The sequence below is a fragment of the Schistocerca serialis genome, chromosome 1, assembly GCF_023864345.2.
Source record: "Schistocerca serialis cubense isolate TAMUIC-IGC-003099 chromosome 1, iqSchSeri2.2, whole genome shotgun sequence".
NCBI classification, from domain to species: domain Eukaryota; kingdom Metazoa; phylum Arthropoda; class Insecta; order Orthoptera; family Acrididae; genus Schistocerca; species Schistocerca serialis.
Genome location: NC_064638.1, coordinates 242,361,360 through 242,384,948, shown reverse-complemented (window position 1 = coordinate 242,384,948; position 23,589 = coordinate 242,361,360). Strand labels below are relative to the sequence as shown.

The following is a 23,589-nucleotide window of genomic DNA, read 5'->3' as shown; positions in this document are numbered from 1 at the left end:
GGGGCCAGTGGCTGTAATCATTAAAAATTCCCTCTACAGGATCCAAAGCAAGTATGTGGTAGATTGGATTGACTTGATTCCAAATTGCAGACATCATTTTTACCAAAATGCTAACGCTATCAGTGACTAGTGTGTGCCTGTCGATTCAACACCCCTGTTTATGCAGGGTGACGGTAACATAGTTGCTATAACCATGTTCTTAACTGTGTTGTCCTTACGCATAATGTGTACTGTGGGCTGTAGAATCTCTCTGAGGTCAGCTACAAATGTCAGTTCTCAATAGTGTTTCTCGAAAAGAATATGGTATTCCCTTCATGCATTCCCATTTGACCTACCTGGTGAGTATAATCTGACTACTAAAAAAAAAAAATTACTCATCATGCAAACTGACTCTCATGATCAATTTAATTTCTTAACCTATCAAATTGATATCAATAACGTGCTGTCTGGTGGGTGGAGGAGATGGCTATGTCACTACAGAATGATTCTCAACATGATTTCTTTTTACTTTTTTTGTTTTTCGTTGCAGCTATATCTTTTAACGACATTTCAGTCTTCCACGTACACAGGGCGAGGCAGGCTCTGACGATTTGTTCTGTAAATGCTAGTATGATATAGCAACGCACTGGTGAAAAGGGACCTGCCACAGTGTACAAAACAGTTGCATCCTCTTGAATTATAGCTTGTTGTTGTCGAACGTAAAATGAATGAGTCTTTTTCGACATGTGTGCTAATGGCGTGAAAGATTGTAGTCTCTAATGTTATTTCCCATGTCTGAAATGTTTATAACACACACATGATCATCTGTGATTTCCGGCAGTGCACTTTGCTAGATGTCACAAAATAATGAGCTGCGAATTGTATCCTGCAGTTGAATTTCACCAATGTCGCTCAGAAAATTAAAAGAAAATGGACTGTGCTTCGTGGAGAGAGGACATTTATTATTGTCGCGACTGTGTTTTCTACTCTCCAGTGCTCAGAAAGATGTATGGGCGAGTTCTGTAAGAGGCCTCGGCTCTCCATTTAGAGAAACAGCCTGCAGTTGGGATAGTCCTCATTTATCACAGTTTCATTCTGAGGAATGCCCGCATTCTCTGTATGGGATTGGTGGTGCTACTAAATTTCCCTACTGTGTTAGCTGTGGCCATCATCTCAAGGTACGGCGCATGCTGCGAGCGATCATGGAGGGTAGTGAAGGGCCTGGTGAGGTCAGTGGATGGCTGTTTGTCGCAGAAAAACTATGAGACACTCTGAGGAGCAGCTGGCCGTTTGAAAAAGCCTGTGTCCTCCCCATGGTGGATGGGTGAGGGAGGGCGGAAGGCGTGAAGAAAAGGGCCTCGCTTTTTGGCAATTTGTGATTGTACAGTGAGGAGAATGCAAGTTCAACTACCTCCCCCTCTGCTGTCTTTCAGGATGACGATTTTCCCGAGTACATATTTTGCATTATGACTCATTCATTTCGAGTGCTGGTTCTTTCATGATAATTTCGAAGTGTAATTATGCCTGTGATGCATTTTTTTCCATCAGTTGTGGTAGTGTGTATTGGCTTTGGTTACCCAGGCTGCTGGGTGGTTTTTGAACTGGCATCTGTAGTGAACTCTGACATCAAATAATGATAGGTACTGTATGCTTACAGGTAATACGATTTTTAAACTCCTCTCTGTCCAACACCAGCATCTCCTCAGTTGAACATATTTCCAGCCATAAAGAATAAAATAAGTATTTACACACCTACCTTTTCTCCCAAGCTTGTAGGTGGAGGGTAGAGTTTGAGTGTGTGTCACTAGTTTCGAGTGGTATTGCGAAATTTTTCCCAGCAGGATAACACCAGTTGTATGGTATCGTCAGTTTTTGAGATGTATTGCAATTTTAGGCCGTCCTTGTTTAGCGGTATGCACCTAGGTGTGTAATGAGGCCCAATCTTTATGATTAATTACTTAATTAGGACCGATCTTTGCATCAGTTTCTCAACCAAAACAGTAAAGTATATAATCTAACCTTCCTCTCCTGTATCTGGACAGTTTCCATGTGTTGGGGGAGTGCACTTGGGCTTTCTTCCAGTAGAATCAGGATTCGAGTTCCAGAAAGGACACTGCCATTTATAACCTCGCGTCAATTCCAAGTCTCTCTGTTTGGGCGTGAAATTGGGCTTTCCATCCAGGAGGGCCAGGGTTCAGGTCCCAGAATGGTGCTGCTATTTTTAATTTCCGGTAATTTTCGGGTGGATGTGGGGGTGGGATACCTGCACAGCCAAGGGACAAAGAAATTCCCACCACATTTCGAAATAACCGCCAAACTTCAAAATTTCCGCCCAAATTCGAAATTTCTGTCAATAGGGTACATAGGGTAGGGGTAGAGGTGGGGCATTGCAGGGAGGGGGAGTGGGCTGGGATTGATCAGTTTAATTAATTTGCATATCAATTTGAGATCAAAATTGCCCCAATGCTGCCTTTTCCCTACTACTCCTAATCACGTCCTCCTCCTCTCATGAAGCTGGAACCGAACGTGTACAGTACACATTCTGTTGTTACATTTTCTTCAGAGCATTTTGCATCATTGCTGTCATTGCACAGTTTGCTTTTTCGATTTGAAACTTTTTGTTATTTGCAGTTTATGAAATTTCTTAGTGGGTTTTAGAGTGCTGCGTTTTCTTTTCGTTTGCGATCTTCTGTGTTAGACCTAGTGCCAAAGAAAATATTTATAACGAAAATTGCTTTTAAGTCTGTAATATTCAAAGATAAAAAAGTGTTTACTGCATAGAGTCTGGCGATGCTAACGAAAACGGCCTTTGACAACTACTGAAAACGAGAGTTACCTAAGTGACTTCCCCTGCTCTTTATTGATGATGTTCATTTTGCAGTCGGTGAATATGGATACTATTTGCGATTACGCTTTAGACCCGAATACACGTTACAGAAATGAGAATAAATCTCATCGTCTATACATTAGGTATTCCAGCCTCCAGGCAAAGAGGCAAAAAGCAGGGCCACTGCCTGCTAAGTGCGAGTCATCTCAAGAAACGTATCAGCTGTGGAAACACGTTATTTTTGTCATGTATCTGAGAGTTGACAACATTGTAAATTATTTTTAATTACCAAGTGAATGTCGACTTACTACCTGGGACGGGATAGAAATATCTCGTTAAATTCACTTAATATGTTTTGTCATTCCATAAGTAATTCTCACTTACAGTGCCACATTGGGGTTATCAAATTTATGATTTTAATTCCTAGAAGGCAGTTTAATACAAAATGTACAACCAATCTCGTGGTTTTCGTTTCGAATTATCTGTGCTATCAGTCTCTATGACAATGAGAATGCACTGCAGATAGCAGAAACGGAAATGCCTTTTTGTGTTGGTTTCAGTCTTGCTGGAGACTTAGCCTCTCAGCTTTTTATCTTTTCTCTTACCAACTTACAACCTCGACTTAAACCCTGTACATACAAATCGGAAATGATTAAGAAATTGTGACACTGCATTTTTTTCAATTGCATGTTTCTGCTTATCCTGTCTTAATGTAACTGATTTATGTGTGGCACTGAATAATTTGTTCCCCAGGTTTGTTTTTGTGTTTACATTTAAGTTCAACTCATGTTGCTGATGTGTACACAGCCTGTGTTTTTCTTTTCAGCTGCTCAATAACTCTAAAATCCAAGTCACATGGCCGGAACGTGTGACCAGGGAGGAGAAATTTGTGCTCAACAACATCAAAACATTTTTTATCTAGGAGGTACTCTACAGACCTAGGATAATATAGTTTTTATTTTGCCCAACACGCGAATCAAAATAAATGATGAGTCTTTGACAACGTTCTTCCTTCACCATGTCTAAAGCCTTTAAACGCAGATAGCTACTTCATCGGCCCCTCTAGATGCAACATTCTTGGACCAGACACACATCACTACAATGATGAATACAGAAATTATATGTCCAAAATTGTCTCTTATAGAAAACTGTTTCCGTCGAAATATGTGGTGTTGGCAATGCTTGTTGTAAGTCCATGCACAAAACGAGTGGATCACTACCATCATGTTTTGACTCATTGAGTCACTTTTCAGAGTATTATTTGCAGCTTCAGCTTTCTCAAGGTGTAGTTTGGTGTTTGTGGATTAGCAGAATCACAAATGCGACATCTGTTTCACTGGGACTTCGTCTGTATTTTTAAGATCTTCAAAGTACAAACGATACAATCCAGCAATCGAGTGAACAGAGTTTATGTAGGACTTGTTCGGATTTTGCGTTCTACTAAAATGTGATGTGTACCTTGGAAGCATTTTTATGTGATTTCTAGCCTTATTTTTCTCTCATTATCAATTTCATGAGGTCTGTTAGAATGCTTGCCTCTTCTATCCGGTCTGGGTGTATGTACAGATACATGTGTTGTAGATTCATGACTCTCAGTGTCATTCTTCATTGGTACGGACAGTCCTCAAACGCTTAACAGAAATGGGATGAACAGCTAAAAATCCAGTCCTACACTCTTCAACCTCAGTAACTGGAGTGTCACGAATAAGATACCTGAGTGAAACCTTCCTCTGGCTTACTTTTGGAACTTGCCTCTTCTTTGGATACACTTTTTTGCACTTATTAGGCCGCAATATTCCAAATAAATAAGCATTTGGCTTATTATAATCTCTCAACCGATCAAACTCAATGAATATCGCCTCCTTCTGTTCCTCATTCAATGTTGAGTATTTGTAGAAACTAGTTTTGCAGCATGGATCACTGCCGCTACGAAACACTTTCTCGGGTACAATCTTACTTTTTCGAGATTTATATTCTTTCCTATTGTTTCTTAACCTCTTCCTTTCATTATCTTTCCACTCATTTTCTTTACGAATCCTTTTGTTTACATGTACCGTTGCATTTTCTTCGTGAGTAACATTACTAGCAGCACCTATTGCCGCCATCTTGGAAACATATGAACAACATTTGAGAAAACCTTTCTGATTGGCTTTACGAAACCAAGTCAACGAACGAGATGAATCGATTCATGAGACACAGAGATACTGTTGGCATGGGTCTCTTTTCTATTGGGAATGAGCCAGACCTGAATAACAGCAAATATAATATGCTCTCTTTAAAGGAACTCCTCATGTCACTGTGCTAGAAGTTCCCACCCACGATACTAGATGGCATTGTCCGTCTTCCTGTACCAAATTCACAAAATCACTGCGCAGGTGGCATGTGCTCATTTTCCACTGGACCCCTCAAATATGTGTGTGGGCAAGTTGCGTTTAATTGCGTTAGCTGGCGGTCGTTTATCATGTCAGTTGTCTAATAATTAAATCTCCTGCGGCCGTGTTTACATGTGCATGCGCGCGAGGTGTTGCTCTCACCTCGTTTACTGACGTAGATCACCGTTGCAAGTACACCACAGTACGTGTCACAAGTTCTTTTCTGATTCGCTGGTCTTCCCGTCAAGCGAAGCGCTGTAACGTTTAATAGCTCTCTCAGTTTCACTTACCTTCTACTTTATGTATCAAAAAACAAGTAAAATGTCTTCTATCTAAACATGCTTCCTTAACACTATTATTCAAAATGAAACAGAAATTTCATTACTATTATATACACTATGTACAGTTATTTTCAGTAAAAGTGCTTGCGTCAAAAATGTTTACTCCACAAATGCCTTTAAGTCCTTGTGGGGGTAGAGATCTCTGTCTTGACCACTACTCTCGTAAATCAATCTTTAAGCTCCAGGACATGGGATTTTAGAAATTATATACGGTCCTGTATAAAGTAATTGCCACTTCTTGTTTAGCTTTCTTATTTTTGTTGACAGAGGATGGGTTCGTAACATAACTCGTTCGCCTTCACTAAACTGTGTAAAGCGTTTCAGTTTCCGATCGTAGATTTTCTTCCTATATTCAGCCCTGTTTTGCAGTGTGTTTACTGTTTGTTTAATTTCCTTCTCCAATGTCATTTCCATCGCTGGTATTTTTGGTAGGGGTGACTCCCATTCGTCCTTTTGTCTAATGCAAAATGCAAAACATTAATTCATTTGATGTGAAATCAGTGGAAGAATTTGTAAGATTGTTAATGACCTGTACGAAAGGTGTGACGTATTCTACTCATTTAGTTTGTGTCTGTGTGTGTGTGTGTGTGTGTGTGTGTGTGTGTGTGTGTGTGTGTATGCGGCGTGTATGTACTTATGAACCGATTAAATTTCCTTGTTAACTCTGGGTTGTTTTCCATATACATGTGCATACTTAGATAACAGCTCTGTAAGATCCTGTCGCTTCTGTTCATTTAAGGTTCTGGATTCACTTACCCTTTGCTCTAACATTTCATGGTTTACATCTGATTCTGGCACTTGTTGATTGTAGTTTACAAATAATACAGTAGGAACAGTAGAACCTCTAGTACAGCAGGAAATACAAATCGAGCCGTTACATCAGACTACTCCTTCTGCTTGGCCGTTTTGTCTGACGTTTTTAATTAAATCGACAGAAAATATCAGTTCGTTTACACTGAAGTAGCATTTACCACTTCCTATGTAAATTTTGCCCCCCATGAACCATGGACCTTGCCGTTGGTGGGGAGGCTTGCGTGCCTCAGCGATACAGATAGCCGTACCATAGGTACAACCACAACAGAGGGGTATCTGTTGAGAGGCCAGACAAACGTGTGGTTCCTGAAGAGGGGCAGCAGCCTTTTCAGTAGTTGCAAGGGCAACAGTCTGGATGATTGACTGATCTGGCCATGTAACAATAACCAAAACGGCCTTGCTGTGCTGGTACTGCGAACGGCTGAAAGCAAGGGGAAACTACGGCCGTAATTTTTCCCGAGGGCATGCAGCTTTACTGTATGATTACATGATGATGGCGTCCTCTTGGGTAAAATATTCCGGAGGTAAAATAGTCCCCCATTCGGATCTCCGGGCGGGGACTACTCAAGAGGATGTCGTTATCAGGAGAAAGAAAACTGGCGTTCTATGGATCGGAGCGTGGAATGTCAGATCCCTTAATCGGGCAGGTAGGTTAGAAAATTTAAAAAGGGAAATGGATAGGTTAAAGTTAGATATAGTGGGAATTAGTGAAGTTCGGTGGCAGGAGGAACAAGACTTCTGGTCAGGTGACTACAGGGTTATAAACACAAAGTCAAATAGGGGTAATGCAGGAGTAGGTTTAATAATGAATAGGAAAATAGGAATGCGGGTAAGCTACTACAAACAGCATAGTGAACGCATTATTGTGGCCAAGATAGATACGAAGCCCACACCTACTACAGTAGTACAAGTTTATATGCCAACTAGCTCTGCAGATGACGAAGAAATTGAAGAAATGTATGATGAAATAAAAGAAATTATTCAGATAGTGAAGGGAGACGAAAATTTATTAGTCATGGGTGACTGGAATTCGAGTGTAGGAAAAGGGAGAGAAGGAAACGTAGTAGGTGAATATGGATTGGGGCTAAGAAATGAAAGAGGAAGCCGCCTGATAGAATTTTGCACAGAGCACAACTTAATCATAGCTAACACTTGGTTTAAGAATCATGATAGAAGGTTGTATACATGGAAGAACACGGGAGATACTAAAAGATATTAGATAGATTATATAATGGTAAGACAGAGATTTAGGAACCAGGTTTAAAATTGTAAGACATTTCCAGGGGCAGATGTGGACTCTGACCACAGTCTGTTGGTTATGACCTGTAGATTAAAACTGAAGAAACTGCAAAAAGGTGGGAATTTAAGGAGATGGGACCTGGGTAAACTGAAAGAACCAGAGGTTGTACAGAGTTTCAGGGAGAGCATAAGGGAACAATTGAAAGGAATGGGGGAAAGAAATACAGTAGAAGAAGAATGGGAAGCTCTGAGGGATGAAGTAGTGAAGGCAGCAGACGATCAAGTAGGTAAAAAGAAGAGGGTTAGTAGAAATCCTTGGGTAACAGAAGAAATATTGAATTTAATTGATGAAAGGAGAAAATATAAAAATGCAGTAAATGAAGCAGGCAAAAAGGAATACAAACGTCTCAAAAATGAGATCGACAGGAAGTGCAAAATGGCTAAGCAGGGATGGCTAGAGGACAAATGTAAGGATGTAGCGGCTTATCTCACTAGGGGTAACATAGATACTGCCTACAGGAAAATTAAAGAGACCTTTGGAGATAAGAGAACCACATGTATGAACATCAAGAGCTCAAATGGAAACCCAGTTCTAAGCAAAGAAGGGAAAGCAGAAAGGTGGAAGGAGTATATAGAGGGTCTATACAAGGGCGATGCACTTGAGGACAATATTATGGAAATGGAAGAGGATGTAGATGAAGATGAAATGGGAGATACGATACTGCGTGAAGAGTTTGACAGAGCACTGAAAGACCTGAGTCGAAACAAGGCCCCCGGAGTAGACAAAATTCCATTGGAACTACTGACGGCCTTGGGAGAGCCAGCCCTGACAAAACTTTACCATCTGGTGAGCAAGATGTACGAAACAGGCGAAATACCCTCAGACTTCAAGAAGAATATAATAATTCCAATCCCAAAGAAAGCAGGTGTTGACAGATGTGAAAATTACCGAACCATCAGTTTAATAAGCCACAGCTGCAAAGTACTAACACGAATTCTTTACAGACGAATGGAAAAACTAGTAGAAGCCGACCTCGGGGAAGATCAGTTTGGATTCCGTAGAAATACTGGAACACGTGAGGCAATACTGACCTTACGACTTATCTTAGAAGAAAGATTAAGGAAAGGCAAACCTACGTTTCTAGCATTTGTAGACTTAGAGAAAGCTTTTGACAATGTTGACTGGAATACTCTCTTTCAAATTCTAAAGGTGGCAGGGGTAAAATACAGGGAGCGAAAGGCTATTTACAACTTGTACAGAAACCAGATGGCAGTTATAAGAGTTGAGGGACATGAAAGGGAAGCAGTGGTTGGGAAGGGAGTAAGACAGGGTTGTAGCCTCTCCCCGATGTTATTCAATCTCTATATTGAGCAAGCAGTAAAGGAAACAAAAGAAAAATTTGGATTAGGTATTAAAATCCATGGAGAAGAAATAAAAACTTTGAGGTTCGCCGATGACATTGTCATTCTGTCAGAGACAGCAAAGGACTTGGAAGAGCAGTTGAACGGAATGGATGGTGTCTTGAAGGGAGGATATAAGATGAACATTAACAAAAGCAAAACGAGGATAATGGAATGTAGTCGAGTTAAGTCGGGTGATGCTGAGGGTATTAGATTAGGAAATGAGACACTTAAAGTAGTAAAGGAGTTTTGCTATTTGGAGAGTAAAATAACTGATGATGGACGAAGTAGAGAGGATATAAAATGTAGACTGGCAATGGCAAGGAAAGCGTTTCTGAAGAAGAGAAATTTGTTAACATCGAGTATAGATTTAAGTGTCAGGAAGTTATTTCTGAAAGTATTTGTATGGAGTGTAGCCATGTATGGAAGTGAAACATGGACGGTATATAGTTTGGACAAGAAGAGAATAGAAGCTTTTGAAATGTGGTGCTACAGAAGAATGCTGAAGATTAGATGGGTAGATCACATAACTAATGATGAAGTATTGAATAGGATTGGGGAGAGGAGAAGTTTGTGGCACAACTTGACCAGAAGAAGGGATCGGTTGGTAGGACATGTTCTGAGGCATCAAGGGATCACCAATTTAGTATTGGAGGGCAGCGTGGAGGGTAAAAATCATAGGGGGAGACCAAGAGATGAATACACTAAGCAGATTCAGAAGGATGTAGGTTGCAGTAGGTACTGGGAGATGAAGAAGCTTGCACAGGATAGAGTAGCATGGAGAGCTGCATCAAACCAGTCTCAGGACTGAAGACCACAACAACAACAACATGTAAATTTGCGTCTTGTAAGTTCTAAAAGTGTCCATCCCAAACAAGCAATTTGCTATTAATTTGTCAATGATGAGAAAATTACATTTGACAATAAAGTGTCCTATTTTCAGTGGAATAAGTGCTTGTAACTTCACTACTTTTGATTCGTTTCCAGTGGGCGTCTATATTCTACTATTCTCCACTGGGAACGTGGGAATTTTACCTCTTTTCTTTAATTCTTGGAAAAATTCAGTTGACATTAAGTTAGTCGTTGCACCTGTGTCTAGAACTGAGTGGACTTCCATGTCAAATATCGTTGTCTTTACAACTACCTGTAACTGCTCTTCATACAAGTTTTCCTCAACTTCCTCCTCATGTCGCTATAAATCATCTTTCATGTCACCTTGTTCGTCGTGTCTCCCAAAACATGTGTTTATAAGTGTATTGCCCCCAATCCATACCTGGTCAGCAGTGTGGGACCTCAATGCAACCGGTTGGAGTTTTCCGCCGGTGCAGGAGCATTGACCTCGATGGCTGGAGTAATTGCAGCGAGCTGTACAGTCTGTGTTGTGTTGCGCCACTTCGTGTCACTGGCTGCGCGTGACCCATCTTCGCGCGAATTCGTGTTGGTAATTGCGAAATTATATTTCGCTCTATTATGTTGTCCAGAAATTGGCTGGTGCATAGTGAGCGCCATTTTTGCCGACCGCTTGCCACTGCATCGGCTGGCTGTTACCACTTATGGACGGCGGATAGCCTTGTACTGGCGGACCGTTTTCGCTTCTCCGTTGTAATTGTTCCTGTTGTTCTGATAACCTCACTTGATATTTTGTTTTTCCCATTTCCATTACCATATCCATTTCCTTTTTGTATGTACTGTGTCGTATATGGTTGCCATGTTTGTTGTGTAGTAACATTATTATTTACACGTTGGTTTCCAAAGGCATGTTGAGGTGTTTGTTTATCTGCCACTTTATGCCTCTTCATAAATCAGGTCAATGGAGTTCAAAACTGGCAAAAAGTACTCAGTGTCGTGTTCTGGCATGATTACTAATTTTTCCATTATGTGTAGGGGAAGTCTCGGCCTCTTCAGTATCTTCAGTATATCCATCTGTGATATGGGATTGGTTCAATATCTGGTCTTATTCGCGAGTAAATACTTTTCGAAATAACCCCACGAGCTTCCATGCTTGCTATTAAATGGAGCCAGGTTAACGACTTCACGTCTTAATCTTGCTTGAACTGCTTCTGACCAGTACTTGTCTAAGAAAGCACGTTCAGATTGCTCGTAACTGCGACAACGTTCTGCCATTTCAGTCGCCCACAAAAGAACGTCACCTTGTATGTAACCAACAACAAGTCTTATCTTTTGAGCCTCTGTCCAGTTAAGCGGAAATACGTTGCAGAACGCACTGATATAAACTACCGGGTTCATCCGCTTCCCACCTGTCGAATACGTGAGAAACTGCGTATGTTTAAGCAACCATTCATCAGTGAAGATGGATGTTACACATGCGGCATTATGTGACATCGGTGTGTTGTTACAAGTGTACAGAGCACTGTGTGGCAAATTACGAATTTTGAAATCTTTATTTGGGCTCGCTATCGGGCTTGTGACAAGATGTGGATAACTATTACACACATCCGTGTTGGGCACCGGTAGTTGAATATTAGCAACCAGACCTACTTCATTTAATGATTCAGCTTCCCTTTTCTTCATGGCCTTTTCTGCAATGTCAACACATGCTTTGCATTCAGATATTACCTTCTGCGCTAATGTACTACTTTCATCTAAGGTATGTGCTTCTGCTCATTTGGGTATATCCTCTAAATTTTTCCTTATCTGAGTTCTTTCTCTACTGGCACATTCAGACTGTAACTCCAAGCTTTCTACTCTTAATGTTAGGTCCTTTACTGCCAATGGTAAACTTTCATAGTCCTTGTGTAGCTTGTTGACAGTAATGGTCACTTTCTTTATATATTACACATTTGGTTTTGATTTGCTTTTATACTATTATTTGTGTTCGTGATTTTCTTTAATTCACTTTCTACGTGTTCTTGATTGTCACTAATTGAACCTATATTTTCGTTCAAAACATCAATATTTTCTTTAACGTCATAAATAACCTGCCGTCTTAATTGTTTTTTCATTTCTTTTAAATTTTCAGATATCTCCTTGTGTAGATTTTCTGTCAGGTCATTGAATTTTTGTCTGACACTGTTTTGCAAATCTTCCAACACCTGTTTTTGTTCTGTTTTGAAATCTGAAAAGCCTAGGGGCAAATCGTTACATGTTGTGTTCAAGTTACTAAATTGTTGTGTAACTGTATTGAATTTCGTGTTCATATCGTTCAGTTGTCATTAACTGGTGCAACAGCGCATTGGTGGTACTATTATTGTTGCTGTTAGCTGTACTTTGCATGTTAATATTCGGATTATCGGTAATCGGTGTCTGACCTACGTTGTTAAAATACATTGCTTTTTCACGTTTTTCTGTTCCTTTTAGCACCGACATATCGCTTCGGGAGACGCGTGAATCAGTCTTATTGATAGTCATCACGGTATCGTCATAGTTTGTCTATCCATCTGTGCTGTTATTTGTTACATCTGTGATACCTATCTGATTTATGTCGGCTTTCTGCTAACTGCGTGGTTGGCGCTTCGCTTTCATTTATCCTTTCGTGCAAATCACCACCATCCTGGCCGACTGCAAGTTCTTTACGATCAACCACGTCTAATTTTCGGTCAGCCATTTTCATCGTGCTAGCAGTTACCAAAAACGTTAATAAAACTCAGTAGAAACACTTTTAAGTAAATAAATATTGCATGTGAAACCTGCAACTTCGTGTAAAATCGTCTATCAAGAAATTCCTGTCAATTCATCGAAAAGTATTACGACACAAATGATTGAAATTTTCGTAATAATTTACACTATACTGACGAGTCAAAGTTCGGTATGATTTTTGAGTTCTTTCGCCAATTGTGTTAGGCCTGTTGGTCGATTTTGGAACAACCGTGCTGGGAGGCAGCCCAACAGCTAACACAAAGAGTATGAATCGGCATGAAATTTACGTAATGAAAGTTAATTACTACTTTCAGTACTGGAATTAAAGCATGAATTCTTGTTAAAACTAAATTGGTGTCATTAACAGTCTTCCTCGCAATGTAAGAAAAATACAAACCGAATTTTGCAGCAAACTTGGTGCTTAACAAAAAGTCAGTTGTTTGATTATTGGAAGCCACTATTAAGTTACGCTGACATCATTAATTTACCTCTAATTTTCTGTCGCTGTCGATCATACAGTCCATCCATTAAATCTTAATGATTAGCACATATATATTTTAAGATATCTCGCAGGATGGAAGAAATTACTGCCTCTTCTTATGATTGCAGGCGGAAGTAATGCTTGTGAACGAATACTGGAGTAATAAATAAAAATATTCTTGCATCTATGAAAACTCTTAATATATGTATTTTCTTGAATTTTTATCACACATATTGCTGACGCACGAGTAAAAATTACTCGTCCTTTTTGTGTTAGATTTAAAGCAAGAGCACTCTCAAGCGAGATTGAAACAAAAGTTGTTAAAAAGTGAATATTCTCCGGATATTGTTCGTTTGTTTCACAGATAATTTTAAAAGCCTATCTTTGCTGTCTTCTGTGGCAATGTACAAATTTCTTATTGCTAATGAGGATAATAAAACATTCATAGAAATTGATAACGAGAAAAAAATGTATGATAGTGCGGTAAAAATAATAAAAGTAATACACAGGTGTAATATTAACTGTGTGATGAAAATTTTTTTCATTATTAGGGTAGCTTGTTTTCAACGCAGGCGTGTGATAACTCATAGCTTTCGAGCAATGGTATTTTCGATAGGACAAATAGAACACTAACGTATTATATGAATAATAAAAAGAATTAGCATAAAATGTCTTAATTTGAGAGCTTGCTTGTAGGAAATTTACAGGCCGTCAATATTGAGTCGAATAACGCAACTGCCTTATAAGTTAACTTAAACATAAACAAACATACATAAATATTTGGGAAATAAATATATTAACACAATGTTACTCGCGGATGATCAAGTTATCATACCAGACAGCGAAGATAATTTTCAAATAGCACTACCTAAACTGAATAAGTACAAGCTACAATCTGACTGTATCTATAAATAAAACTAAAACCATGACATTTTTATGTATTAACTCAGTTGTAACAAAAATAGTCGTCAATAATAAACCGGTAGGACAGTTAGCTCTTTTCATATATTTATGATGTGACGTATCATATGATAAATATTTTATTACAAAGAACAAGCTAATACTAGTATATGGAACAGTAAGTTGAATGCTGAGACATAAGTTTTCACGGCAAATAGCAGCTTCAGAAACGAATTTTGTCGTATCTGTGAAAGGCTGTACTATGGAAGACATAATTAGAAACGATGTAGTGAGAGAAGAATTAGCGATATAACCAATAAACCAAAAGGCGATCCAGTACAAAGAGAAATGGAGAGAAAATGTAGTTCGTATCTCACCACAAAGACTTCCTAAGCTAGCAATACATAATAAACCACAGGACAAGACCGAGGATGAGATAGCGAGACCGTAACAGGTCCAATGATTAATCCTGGGATGGCAGAAGAAGGAGATATAAGAACTGTAACTTTTCTTCTACTGAGGTTTGCGATGCAAGCAAAATCGCAATTCATCCATATGGCAAATGTTGTGCAGCAGTTGTATACAAAAGTATGTAAAATTATACGCGATATGTGCGTATCACTGGGACAAGGGAATGGAAGTCAGTGTTCTATACAAATTAGGCATCAGTATGCGAAAGGGGAAACGTTTCAGTTGAGGTAACTGTTTTGCTCATTACAACTTCAGCATTGAAAATGCAGTTGTCGTCCTCATACTGACGATAAAACTGCAGATATACTAAACAAATTGATGAGAGAAACTCCTAAACACGTGTTGGGGAAGTAATCTTTAAGAAACAAGATGGCTGCTATTATTAATCAGTTAACGAAATTACAAAACTGCGCAACGCTTTGTAGTCCACCACGAAAAAGTGTGGAAAGGATGCAGCGTAATTAGAGTAAACAATTTCGAACTATAATGTAATTAATTGTGGGCTAACTAGGCAAAACTACTAACAGTTAAGCAGTGCGTGATGGGAGGTTGGAGCAGCCCCGTTTGGTGTCTCCTGATGGTGTCACCTGACGGTGTGACGCAACAGAAGAGCAAACGTGCAAACAGTTGCCAGCCACCCGTGTGGGCGGCACGGGTTAAATTAATGGATGCTTTAACACCTACCTCGTTAGCGCCGCTCCGATCCATATTCCATTAAGCAGCGTCTCCTCTACCGAGCAAGGCGGCCCCAGGTGTGAGAGGCAAGTGCTCATTCGTGGGTTCCACGAAATGGGCGGTTATTAATTAAACTTAGCTCGCAGTCGGTAGATCAAATACTGTTCTCCGTGGCTTTAATAATACTTAATTAGACACGTTGGTGTACCCAGCAGCTTTTCCTGTAAATGCATTCTCAAAATATCGGAAGCTATAATCATAATATGGTTCATATCATCTGCACAATTACACACATTCTAAAATGAACTCTTTTGCGTGTATGGTGAGCAATCAGATGCACGTAACTGATAACTCACTTTTATTTAAGAAATGGTGTATGGTAGACAAGATGCATAACATACACTACTGGCCATTAAAATTGCTACACCAAGAAGAAATGCAGATGATAAACAGGTATTCATTGGACAAATATATTATACTAGAAATGACATGTGATTACATTTTCACGCAATTTGGGTGCATAGACCCCGAGAACAACGCCGCAGAACGCAGAACAACCGCCTCTGGCCGTAATAACAGCCTTAATACGCCTGGGCATTGAGTCAAACAGAGCTTGGATGGCGTGTACAGTAAAAATTACTCGTCCTTTTTGTGTTAGATCTAAAACAAGAGTACTCTCAAGCGAGATTGAAACAAAAGTTGTTAAAAAGTGAATATTCTCCGGATATTGTTCGTTTGTTTCACAGATAATTTTAAAAGCCTATCTTTGCTGTCTTCTGTGGCAATGTACAAATCGAGAGACCATGGTGGAGATTGGAGACTCTGTTCGAGGCAAAGACATCTACATTCTGCAGACAGGAACCAAGGATGTGAACAATAACATAATGGAATTGTTGATCATGGCGTACGCCTGCAAAACATCCTCTGCAAAGAGCATTGTTGGTGTTATTCCTTACCTTCCATACAGCAAGCAGTGCAAGATGAGAAAGAGAGGATGTATTGTAAGCAAATTGTTGGCTAAGATGATGTGCAAGTCAGGTCTCTCACATGTCATCACAATGGATTTACATAAGAAAGAAATTCAGGAATTCTTTGACTGCCCTGTTGATAACTTGCGTGCCTCACCCTTTCTTCTTCAGTATATACAGGAATGTATACCTGATTACCGCAATGCCGTGATAGTGGCTCGTAATCCTGGGTCAGCAAAGAAAGCAACATCGTATGCAGAACGTCTGCGACTAGGCATTGCAGTCATTCATGGAGAACAGGAAGAAGCTTCAACAAGATACCACAGCTCATCAAGAGTAGTGACTGGCGTATTGCGACGAGCCAGTTGCTCGGCCACCATTGACCAGACGTTCTCAATTGGTGAGAGATCTGGAGAACGTGCTGGCCAGGGCAGCAGTCGAACAGTTTCTGTATCCAGAAAGGCCCGTACAGGACCTGCAGAATGCGGTCGAGCATTATCCTGCTGAAATGTAGGATTTCGCAGGGATCGAATGAAGGGTAGAGCCACGGGTCGTAACACATCTGAAATGTAGCGTCCACTGTTCAAAGTGCCGTCAATGCGAACAAGAGGTGACCGAGACGTGTAACCAATGGCACCCCATACCATCACGCCGGGTGATACGCCAGTATGGCGATGACGAATACATGCTTCCAATGTGCGTTCACCGTGATGTTACCCAAACACGGATGCGACCCATCATGATGCTGCAAACAGAACCTGGATTCATCCGAAAAAAAAAGTTTAGCTATTCGTGCACCCAGGTTCGTCGTTGAGTACATCATAGCAGGCGCTCCTGTCTGTGTTGTAGCGTCAAGGGTAACCGCAGCCATGGCGTGAATACGCGCCAGTCTCCATGTCAGCCCCAGTCATGTTATCAGACATTCCACAGCCCTTTTATCACTTTCGGTTCTTCTGCACTCCTTATCCCTTCCACGTACACTCCAGACAAAGCCTGTACATGACACATTACAAATGTGTCGAACCCCCAACCCCAAAGAACATAAGTTTCCCCATATCATATGGCGTCATCTGTGGAAAGCTGTGTATGCTGGTTATCTCGACACCAGCGTTCAGTCCACCTGGTATATCAAAATGGTTCAAATGGCTCTGAACACTATGAGACATAAAATCTGAGGTCATCAGTCCCCTATAACTTAGAACTACTTATACCTAACTAACCCAAGGACATCACACACATCCATGCCCGAGGCAGGATTCGAACCTGCGACCGTAGCGGTCGCGCGGTTCCAGACTGCAGCGCCTAGAGCCGCTCGGTCACGACGGCTGGCACTGGTATATTACCGTCAACAGGTCAACCAGTTTCGTTTGCACCACGTCCGCCTCGCTAACACACACCTATGTGTTCACTGTGGTGTGGAGGACACATGTGCTCCGTAGTCTGACGTCTGGAGGCTCGCGCAGCGTATTTTGGCTTTCCTTACCCGACAGACACCTGCTCAGATCACCTTCCTGACTCTTTTAACCGCGGATGTGATTCATTACCCCGCAACAAAAATTAACGCTGTGAATTGGATACGCGGTCATACAGTCTGCTTCCATTTTGGCCTCGATGAAAATTCGAAATAAGTTATTGGACGTACCTTAACGATCGACACTGTACACTTGTTCGCAACCCCAGATACAAGCAGTTCTTTTACAGTTTACTACGGAGCGCCTTTCACGACCCGCCTTCCAAATGAAACGTCCAAGCCATGAGATGCTGATGCATTTTTGCTGACATGAAGTTCTGAACGCACTACAAACGGAATCTCCATTGAAATTTCGAGAAGACTCGTTTGGATGTTCCGCCAATAGGAAGGCGCTAGCGACTCCTGGAATTCTGGTACGTAGACTAAAATAATGGAAAAAAATTTGTAAATAAAAAGAACAAAAAAAAATAAAATAAAAAATACGAAAAATAAATAAATAAAAGAAAATAAAAACATACACGCAGAAAACGCAAAAAAGAAAAATGCAATAAAATAAGCTAAAAACAAACAAAAGCCCGTACAAAACTACTTTCATTTTCATCGCTACTCTCTGTGTTCTTGCCCCTTGCTTTCTTCCTTTCCTACACCCTTGTAGTGATAGGTTAGTTGTTTTGGGATAGGATTAGATAGGCGCCAACGCCTGAAGAGCTGCATTTAATTTTTTTTTGTTAGGACACAAGTGGCGGTGGCAAGTAGAGATTTTTTTTGTAATTTCCCTTTCCTGTCCACGGAAGAAAAAAAAAACGGTGTAGTGGGAAAAAAAGTGGTAGAGGACTTGTCCACGAAAGGCAAAGGTCCCGAGATCGAGTCTCGGTCCGGTACACAGTTTTAATCTGCCAGGAAGTTTCGTATTTTGATATCTTTGGTGTTGCCCGATCTTCATGGCCTTGCCTCCTTGGTGGTTTTGATTTTGAAGAGGGCAAGGGTTAGAGCGAGGAGCGAGTGCTTGGGTGGTGGGGAGTCAGCGTGTTTGTGGCAGCGAGCGTGTAAAGAGTGTATCGAGTTGGCTGCGATTGTGTGCCGCACGTGGAAGCTTACTGGCTTCCCGCACCGAGTCGAGGCTGTGTGGCGCAAGTTGGCCGCCTTATGCTGGAGGACGGGCAGTTCTGCACGACTCGGCTCGGATTGCTAACTCGACCCGAAGGGGGCCCTCTGCTGTTATCAGCGGCGGGCGCAAAGTTGTAACTAGGGGTACTGACTGTTTCCGGCCACAACAGCTCTCTGGTATTGTACTGCTGCTCGAGGCCCGTCTTTGGCATTTCTGACTGAACTCAATTACCAATTATGTTCGCTAGTTATGTTTTGCGTCAGCCTTGTCTGGTACTAGCTCAACACAGTGTTAACGTTAAGTCACCTTTGTAAAGTTTAAGTTATAAGTTGTTATCAGTTATCAAACCATGGTCAATATCCTGTCTTACTAAAAGGCAATATAAGCTAGCCAATTTTTAGTTTAGCTGTGATCAGAAGCTTGTTTTAATCACTGGGCAATACAGGCTATAAATTGTCTCTACTGTCTAAAAGTTACTGGTGCATATTTGTCTTTGGTCTCACTTATAGTTTTAAAATAAGTGAAAGCACGTTATCATTTACTTATAAGCACAGCAGTTCAAAAAACGTTTTCTCCTTTTTTGCGGAGATCTATACATATGCATATGTATACGCAGCATGTCATTCTCAATGGAGAGAAGTCTTCAGAAGTAAGAGTGATTTCAGGTGTGCCGCAGGGGAGTGTCATAGGACCGTTGCTAATCACAATATACATAAATGACCTTGTGGATTAAATCGGAAGTTCACTGAGGCTTTTTGCAGATGATGCTGTGGTGTATCGAGAGATTGTAACAATAGAAAATTGTACTGAAATGCAGGAGGATCTGCAGCGAATTGACGCATGGTGCAGGGAATGGCAATTCAATCTCAATGTAGACAAGTGTAATGTGCTGCGAATACATAACATATCATTTAGCTACAAAATAGCACGTCAGCAACTGGAAGCAGTTAATTCCATAAATTATCTGGGAGTACGCATTAGGAGTGATTTAAAATGGAATGATCATATAAAGTTGATCGTCGGCAAAGCAGATGCCAGACTGAGATTCATTGGAAGAATCCTAAGGAAATGCAATCCGAAAACAAAGGAAGTAGGTTACAGTACGCTTGTTCGCCCACTGCTTGAATACTGCTCAGCAATGTGGGATCCGTACCAGATAGGGTTGATAGAAGAGATAGGGAAGATCCAACGGCGAGCAGTACGCTTCGTTACAGGATCATTTAGTAATCGCGAAAGAGTTACGGAGATGATAGATAAACTCCAGTGGAAGACTCTGCAGGAGAGACGCTCAGTAGCTCGGTACGGGCTTTTGTTGAAGTTTCGAGAACATACCTTCACCGAAGAGACAAGCAGTATATTGCTCCCTCCTACGTATATCTCGCGAAGAGACCATGAGGATAAAATCAGAGAGATTAGAGCCCACACAGAAGCATACCGACAATCCTTCTTTCCACGAACAATACGAGATTGGAATAGAAGGGAGAACCGATAGAAGTACTCAGGGTACCCTCCGCCACACACCGTCAGGCGGCTTGCGGAGTATGGGTGTAGATGTAGATATAGATTTGCAGCCTGCCTTATTGCTAACAAATTCTTGTAGGTTACCTCTTACGTATATGTACTCGTAGGTTATGTTGTGTCACTCTGCTATGCGTTCATCTGTGCGGTGGATCATCCCTATTACAATCAGCGTAGAAACTAACTGGTGATGTATGTGTGTGTTATAGAGTCAACTGTAATTTGTTTTGTGGCTGTTCTGGCTCGACGTTTGTGGGGAGCTGCTAGTCGGGCTGTCCGTTGTCCCACACCAGCATGTGCGCTGCGTGGGTGTAGTAGACGGCACTCGTCTACGCGGGTTGGCCGTTGAATGAACACTTGTGGACGCACCATTAGGCGCAGTCTTATTAAGTTATGTTATTCACCTGCATTGCATTCTTATTCTAGTTTTAAGGTCTTGTTTGAGTATTAACTACTGTGGCTACTGTAATTTTGTTGTTTTGCCCGATTTAATGTTTTCACTTTGATTTACGGCCTTGTCCTGAAGGCAAAGGTGGCTCCGGTCAGCAGGAAACGGTTATCTAGTTCCTGGTCCTTGTGTGGATTTATTCTACTGTTTGAAATTATTGCCTGACTGTTTTTCCTCTCTTTAATACTTGCCTTCGTTAAAACAAGAATTGTACTATACTTGAATGTTCAGTATACTTATATAAATTTACAATAATTGTATTAATAAAATGTTATGGTAAATTATGTTGAATTAAACCAACTTGGCCAGTCTTTCCATTATGTGTTGAATTAAACCAACTTGGCCAGTCTTTCCATTATTTCTGCTTCTCAGTCACGATTGCTTGTTCCTGGTGAGGTGTGAATTACTATTGAAGGTTGTACGTTCTGGTTTGCACCCCTCTCTAGGAAAGTGGTACAGTAACGAAACATAGACAATGTCGCAAATAAAGGTACATTAAATAATGACTGTTCATACAACCATCTTCAGATCTGGAATAATAAGCATAATAGTAAACTGTTTTAAGGTAACAATGACCAAGAGGGTTGCAGGAAAAAATTCTAAAGAGAATCATATAAATAAATCTCTCACAAGCCAATAATAAAATCAAGCATACTGTCGGATGGTAAAATGATGCTAGGAAACTTCGTCTGTGCATCACAGTACATTCTCATATCACAGTCTATCTCAGTAAAATGTTTGCTATATCAATCAGATAAAACAGTAACCTTTCAAGATCCTATACAATGAATAACTGAGATTGTTAAAAAACGAAACAACGAAGCCCATTAATATGTAAGAGAAATATATGCGTATGGAGAAATAAACCACTTTTAAAACATTGAAACACGTATGTAACGTAGCAGCGATGGTGAGGCATGATAAAATCTTTGACCAGAGAGCCTTTTATCGTGGTTAGTCTGCGCTTGACCGCGCGAGAGTTGTGAGCAGCAGTCTGTCGGTAGCAGTAGCTCAGTTCAGTTGCGTCCAGTAGTCGGTCGGTAGTAATCGTGCAGTACAGTTGCGAGCAGTCTGTCAGTGGGCAGTCTGTGAGCAGTGCAGTACGTCGGTAGTAGCAGTCGAGTGCAGTTGTGTGTGAGGAGTCGGCGGGCGTCGACACGGCATTCTGGTCAAGATTCAGGATGAGGTATACTATTTTTAAATGCGGTCAGCTAATAATGCAAATCAACTGTAACTAATTTGTGCAATAATCGCCCCAATAATAATTTTGATTTCAAAGCAATTTTTTACAAAAAAACCATTTAATTGAACCAATGATTTCCTTCCATTTCCCTTAAAGTAAAGTTTCAGTTAAATTTCAAAAAAAAAAATATTATTTGCAATGCATTTCCTCCAAGCCATGGCCAACAATGAGAGCAGAAATTTGACATGCAGCTTCAATGAGGTAAGAAATTAATTCTGATTTTTTGCACAGTGCCAAAGACCGATATTTCGGTTTAAATTGAATTTTCATTGTCACTGAAGTTTCATTAGCATTGAATTGCCTCTCATTATTTTCGTGAGAGTTTACACCTTGAGTGAGATTGCGATTCTCATTTTTATTGTCATTAAATTTAATTGCTAGGGAGGTTACGTTTGGCTTCATTTCTATTAAATATTGTCCTTTTTAAAATTTCTGTGGGGACGTTACACTTAGCTCAATGTGCATTAGTATTTAAAAGATAATATCTTATAAAATTTTTTGTGGAAAGGTTACACTTGGCGACCCTGCCAGGATCGAATTTCGTTGAGAATCTTTTGAACAACAGTCAGATATCTGCTCCTATTTGCTTAGATATAATTAGGATTTGGCGCAACGCTTTTACTAATATTGTGACTTTCTTTCTACAGGTCAATGGCAATTCGTTGCTCTGTTGTATTTGTGTGTTGTTTTTGCATTGTGCTTATTTGTTTTGTGAATAATTGTGAATATTGCAAAAATGCCACGAAAGACTGTGAATAGTGTATCGCGAGGTATTACGAACGAAATTACTGACTTAAATAACTTCACCGATAGGACTTGTGACACGCAGTGCAATGATGACAATCCTGCGTTCATTAACAATCAGTGCATTCCAACCACTAATAATGATGTAGATCTTAATGATGAACAAACGAACTCAATTGTCTCCTCTGTTAATGTGACGACAATTGATGACGCGGGGCACTCTATTGTAATGAGCGCTGCCGAGCTTAACACACCAGATTTGGAAAATTCAAGTAACGTACAGACAAATATTTTTAATGAAAATGAACAGGATACACAAAGTACGCCGGATTTATTTAATTCCGAAATAATGACTGATAGTGTACATTTGACTGGTAAACCTTTTTGTAAAATGCAGAATGACCAAATGGTTGCACAAAACGTAACAATTGCACATATACCACCACACAGCACTGAGAATGCAACAGCTACTTTTGATTTGAATCAATTTATGGCAGTAATGCTACAGTTTAAGAACGACCTTATTGTAAATTCCAAACAACAGAGTGAAGATTTCAAACAACAATTTAGTGAACAGGACAAAAAATTTAATAAAATTAATGAAAAACTAGACAATAATGATGTAAATTCCAAACAACAGAGTGAAGATCTCAGACAACTTAGTGAACAGGTCAAACAAGATAACGAAAAACTCAAACAACACTTAAATGAAAAATTAGACGATAATTCCAGACAGCTTAGTGAACAAATTAGAGCCGTTGCCGCGCAGTGCCATGACACTAAGGAACAGTTGCGCGTGGAAATTGAGGTTTGTTCAAAAAAAAGTAGCGAAGAAATTAGATCTGTTGCTCAGGAATTAAGGGAATTGCAAACAGCTGCAACAGAAACACTCAGAGACGAAATTAGCGGAGTCGCTAAACAATGCTCTGAAAAAGCTACACAATTACAGGACGAGTTTAAAGCAATGACGGTAGAACTTTCGCGCACAGTGGA

The 23,589-nt window shown here is 40.3% G+C and overlaps 1 protein-coding gene across 1 annotated transcript in view; it reads left to right on the top strand.

Moving 5' to 3' along the window:
• The window catches only part of LOC126463402 (uncharacterized), a 137,660-nt gene that overhangs the window by 93,499 nt on the left and 20,572 nt on the right, over window positions 1–23,589 (top strand). Inside the window, exon 3 of the mRNA XM_050096158.1 lies at window positions 15,883–16,389. Within this exon, the coding sequence (XP_049952115.1) occupies window positions 15,883–16,389 (507 nt within the window). The remainder of the gene's footprint in view (window positions 1–15,882; window positions 16,390–23,589) is intronic.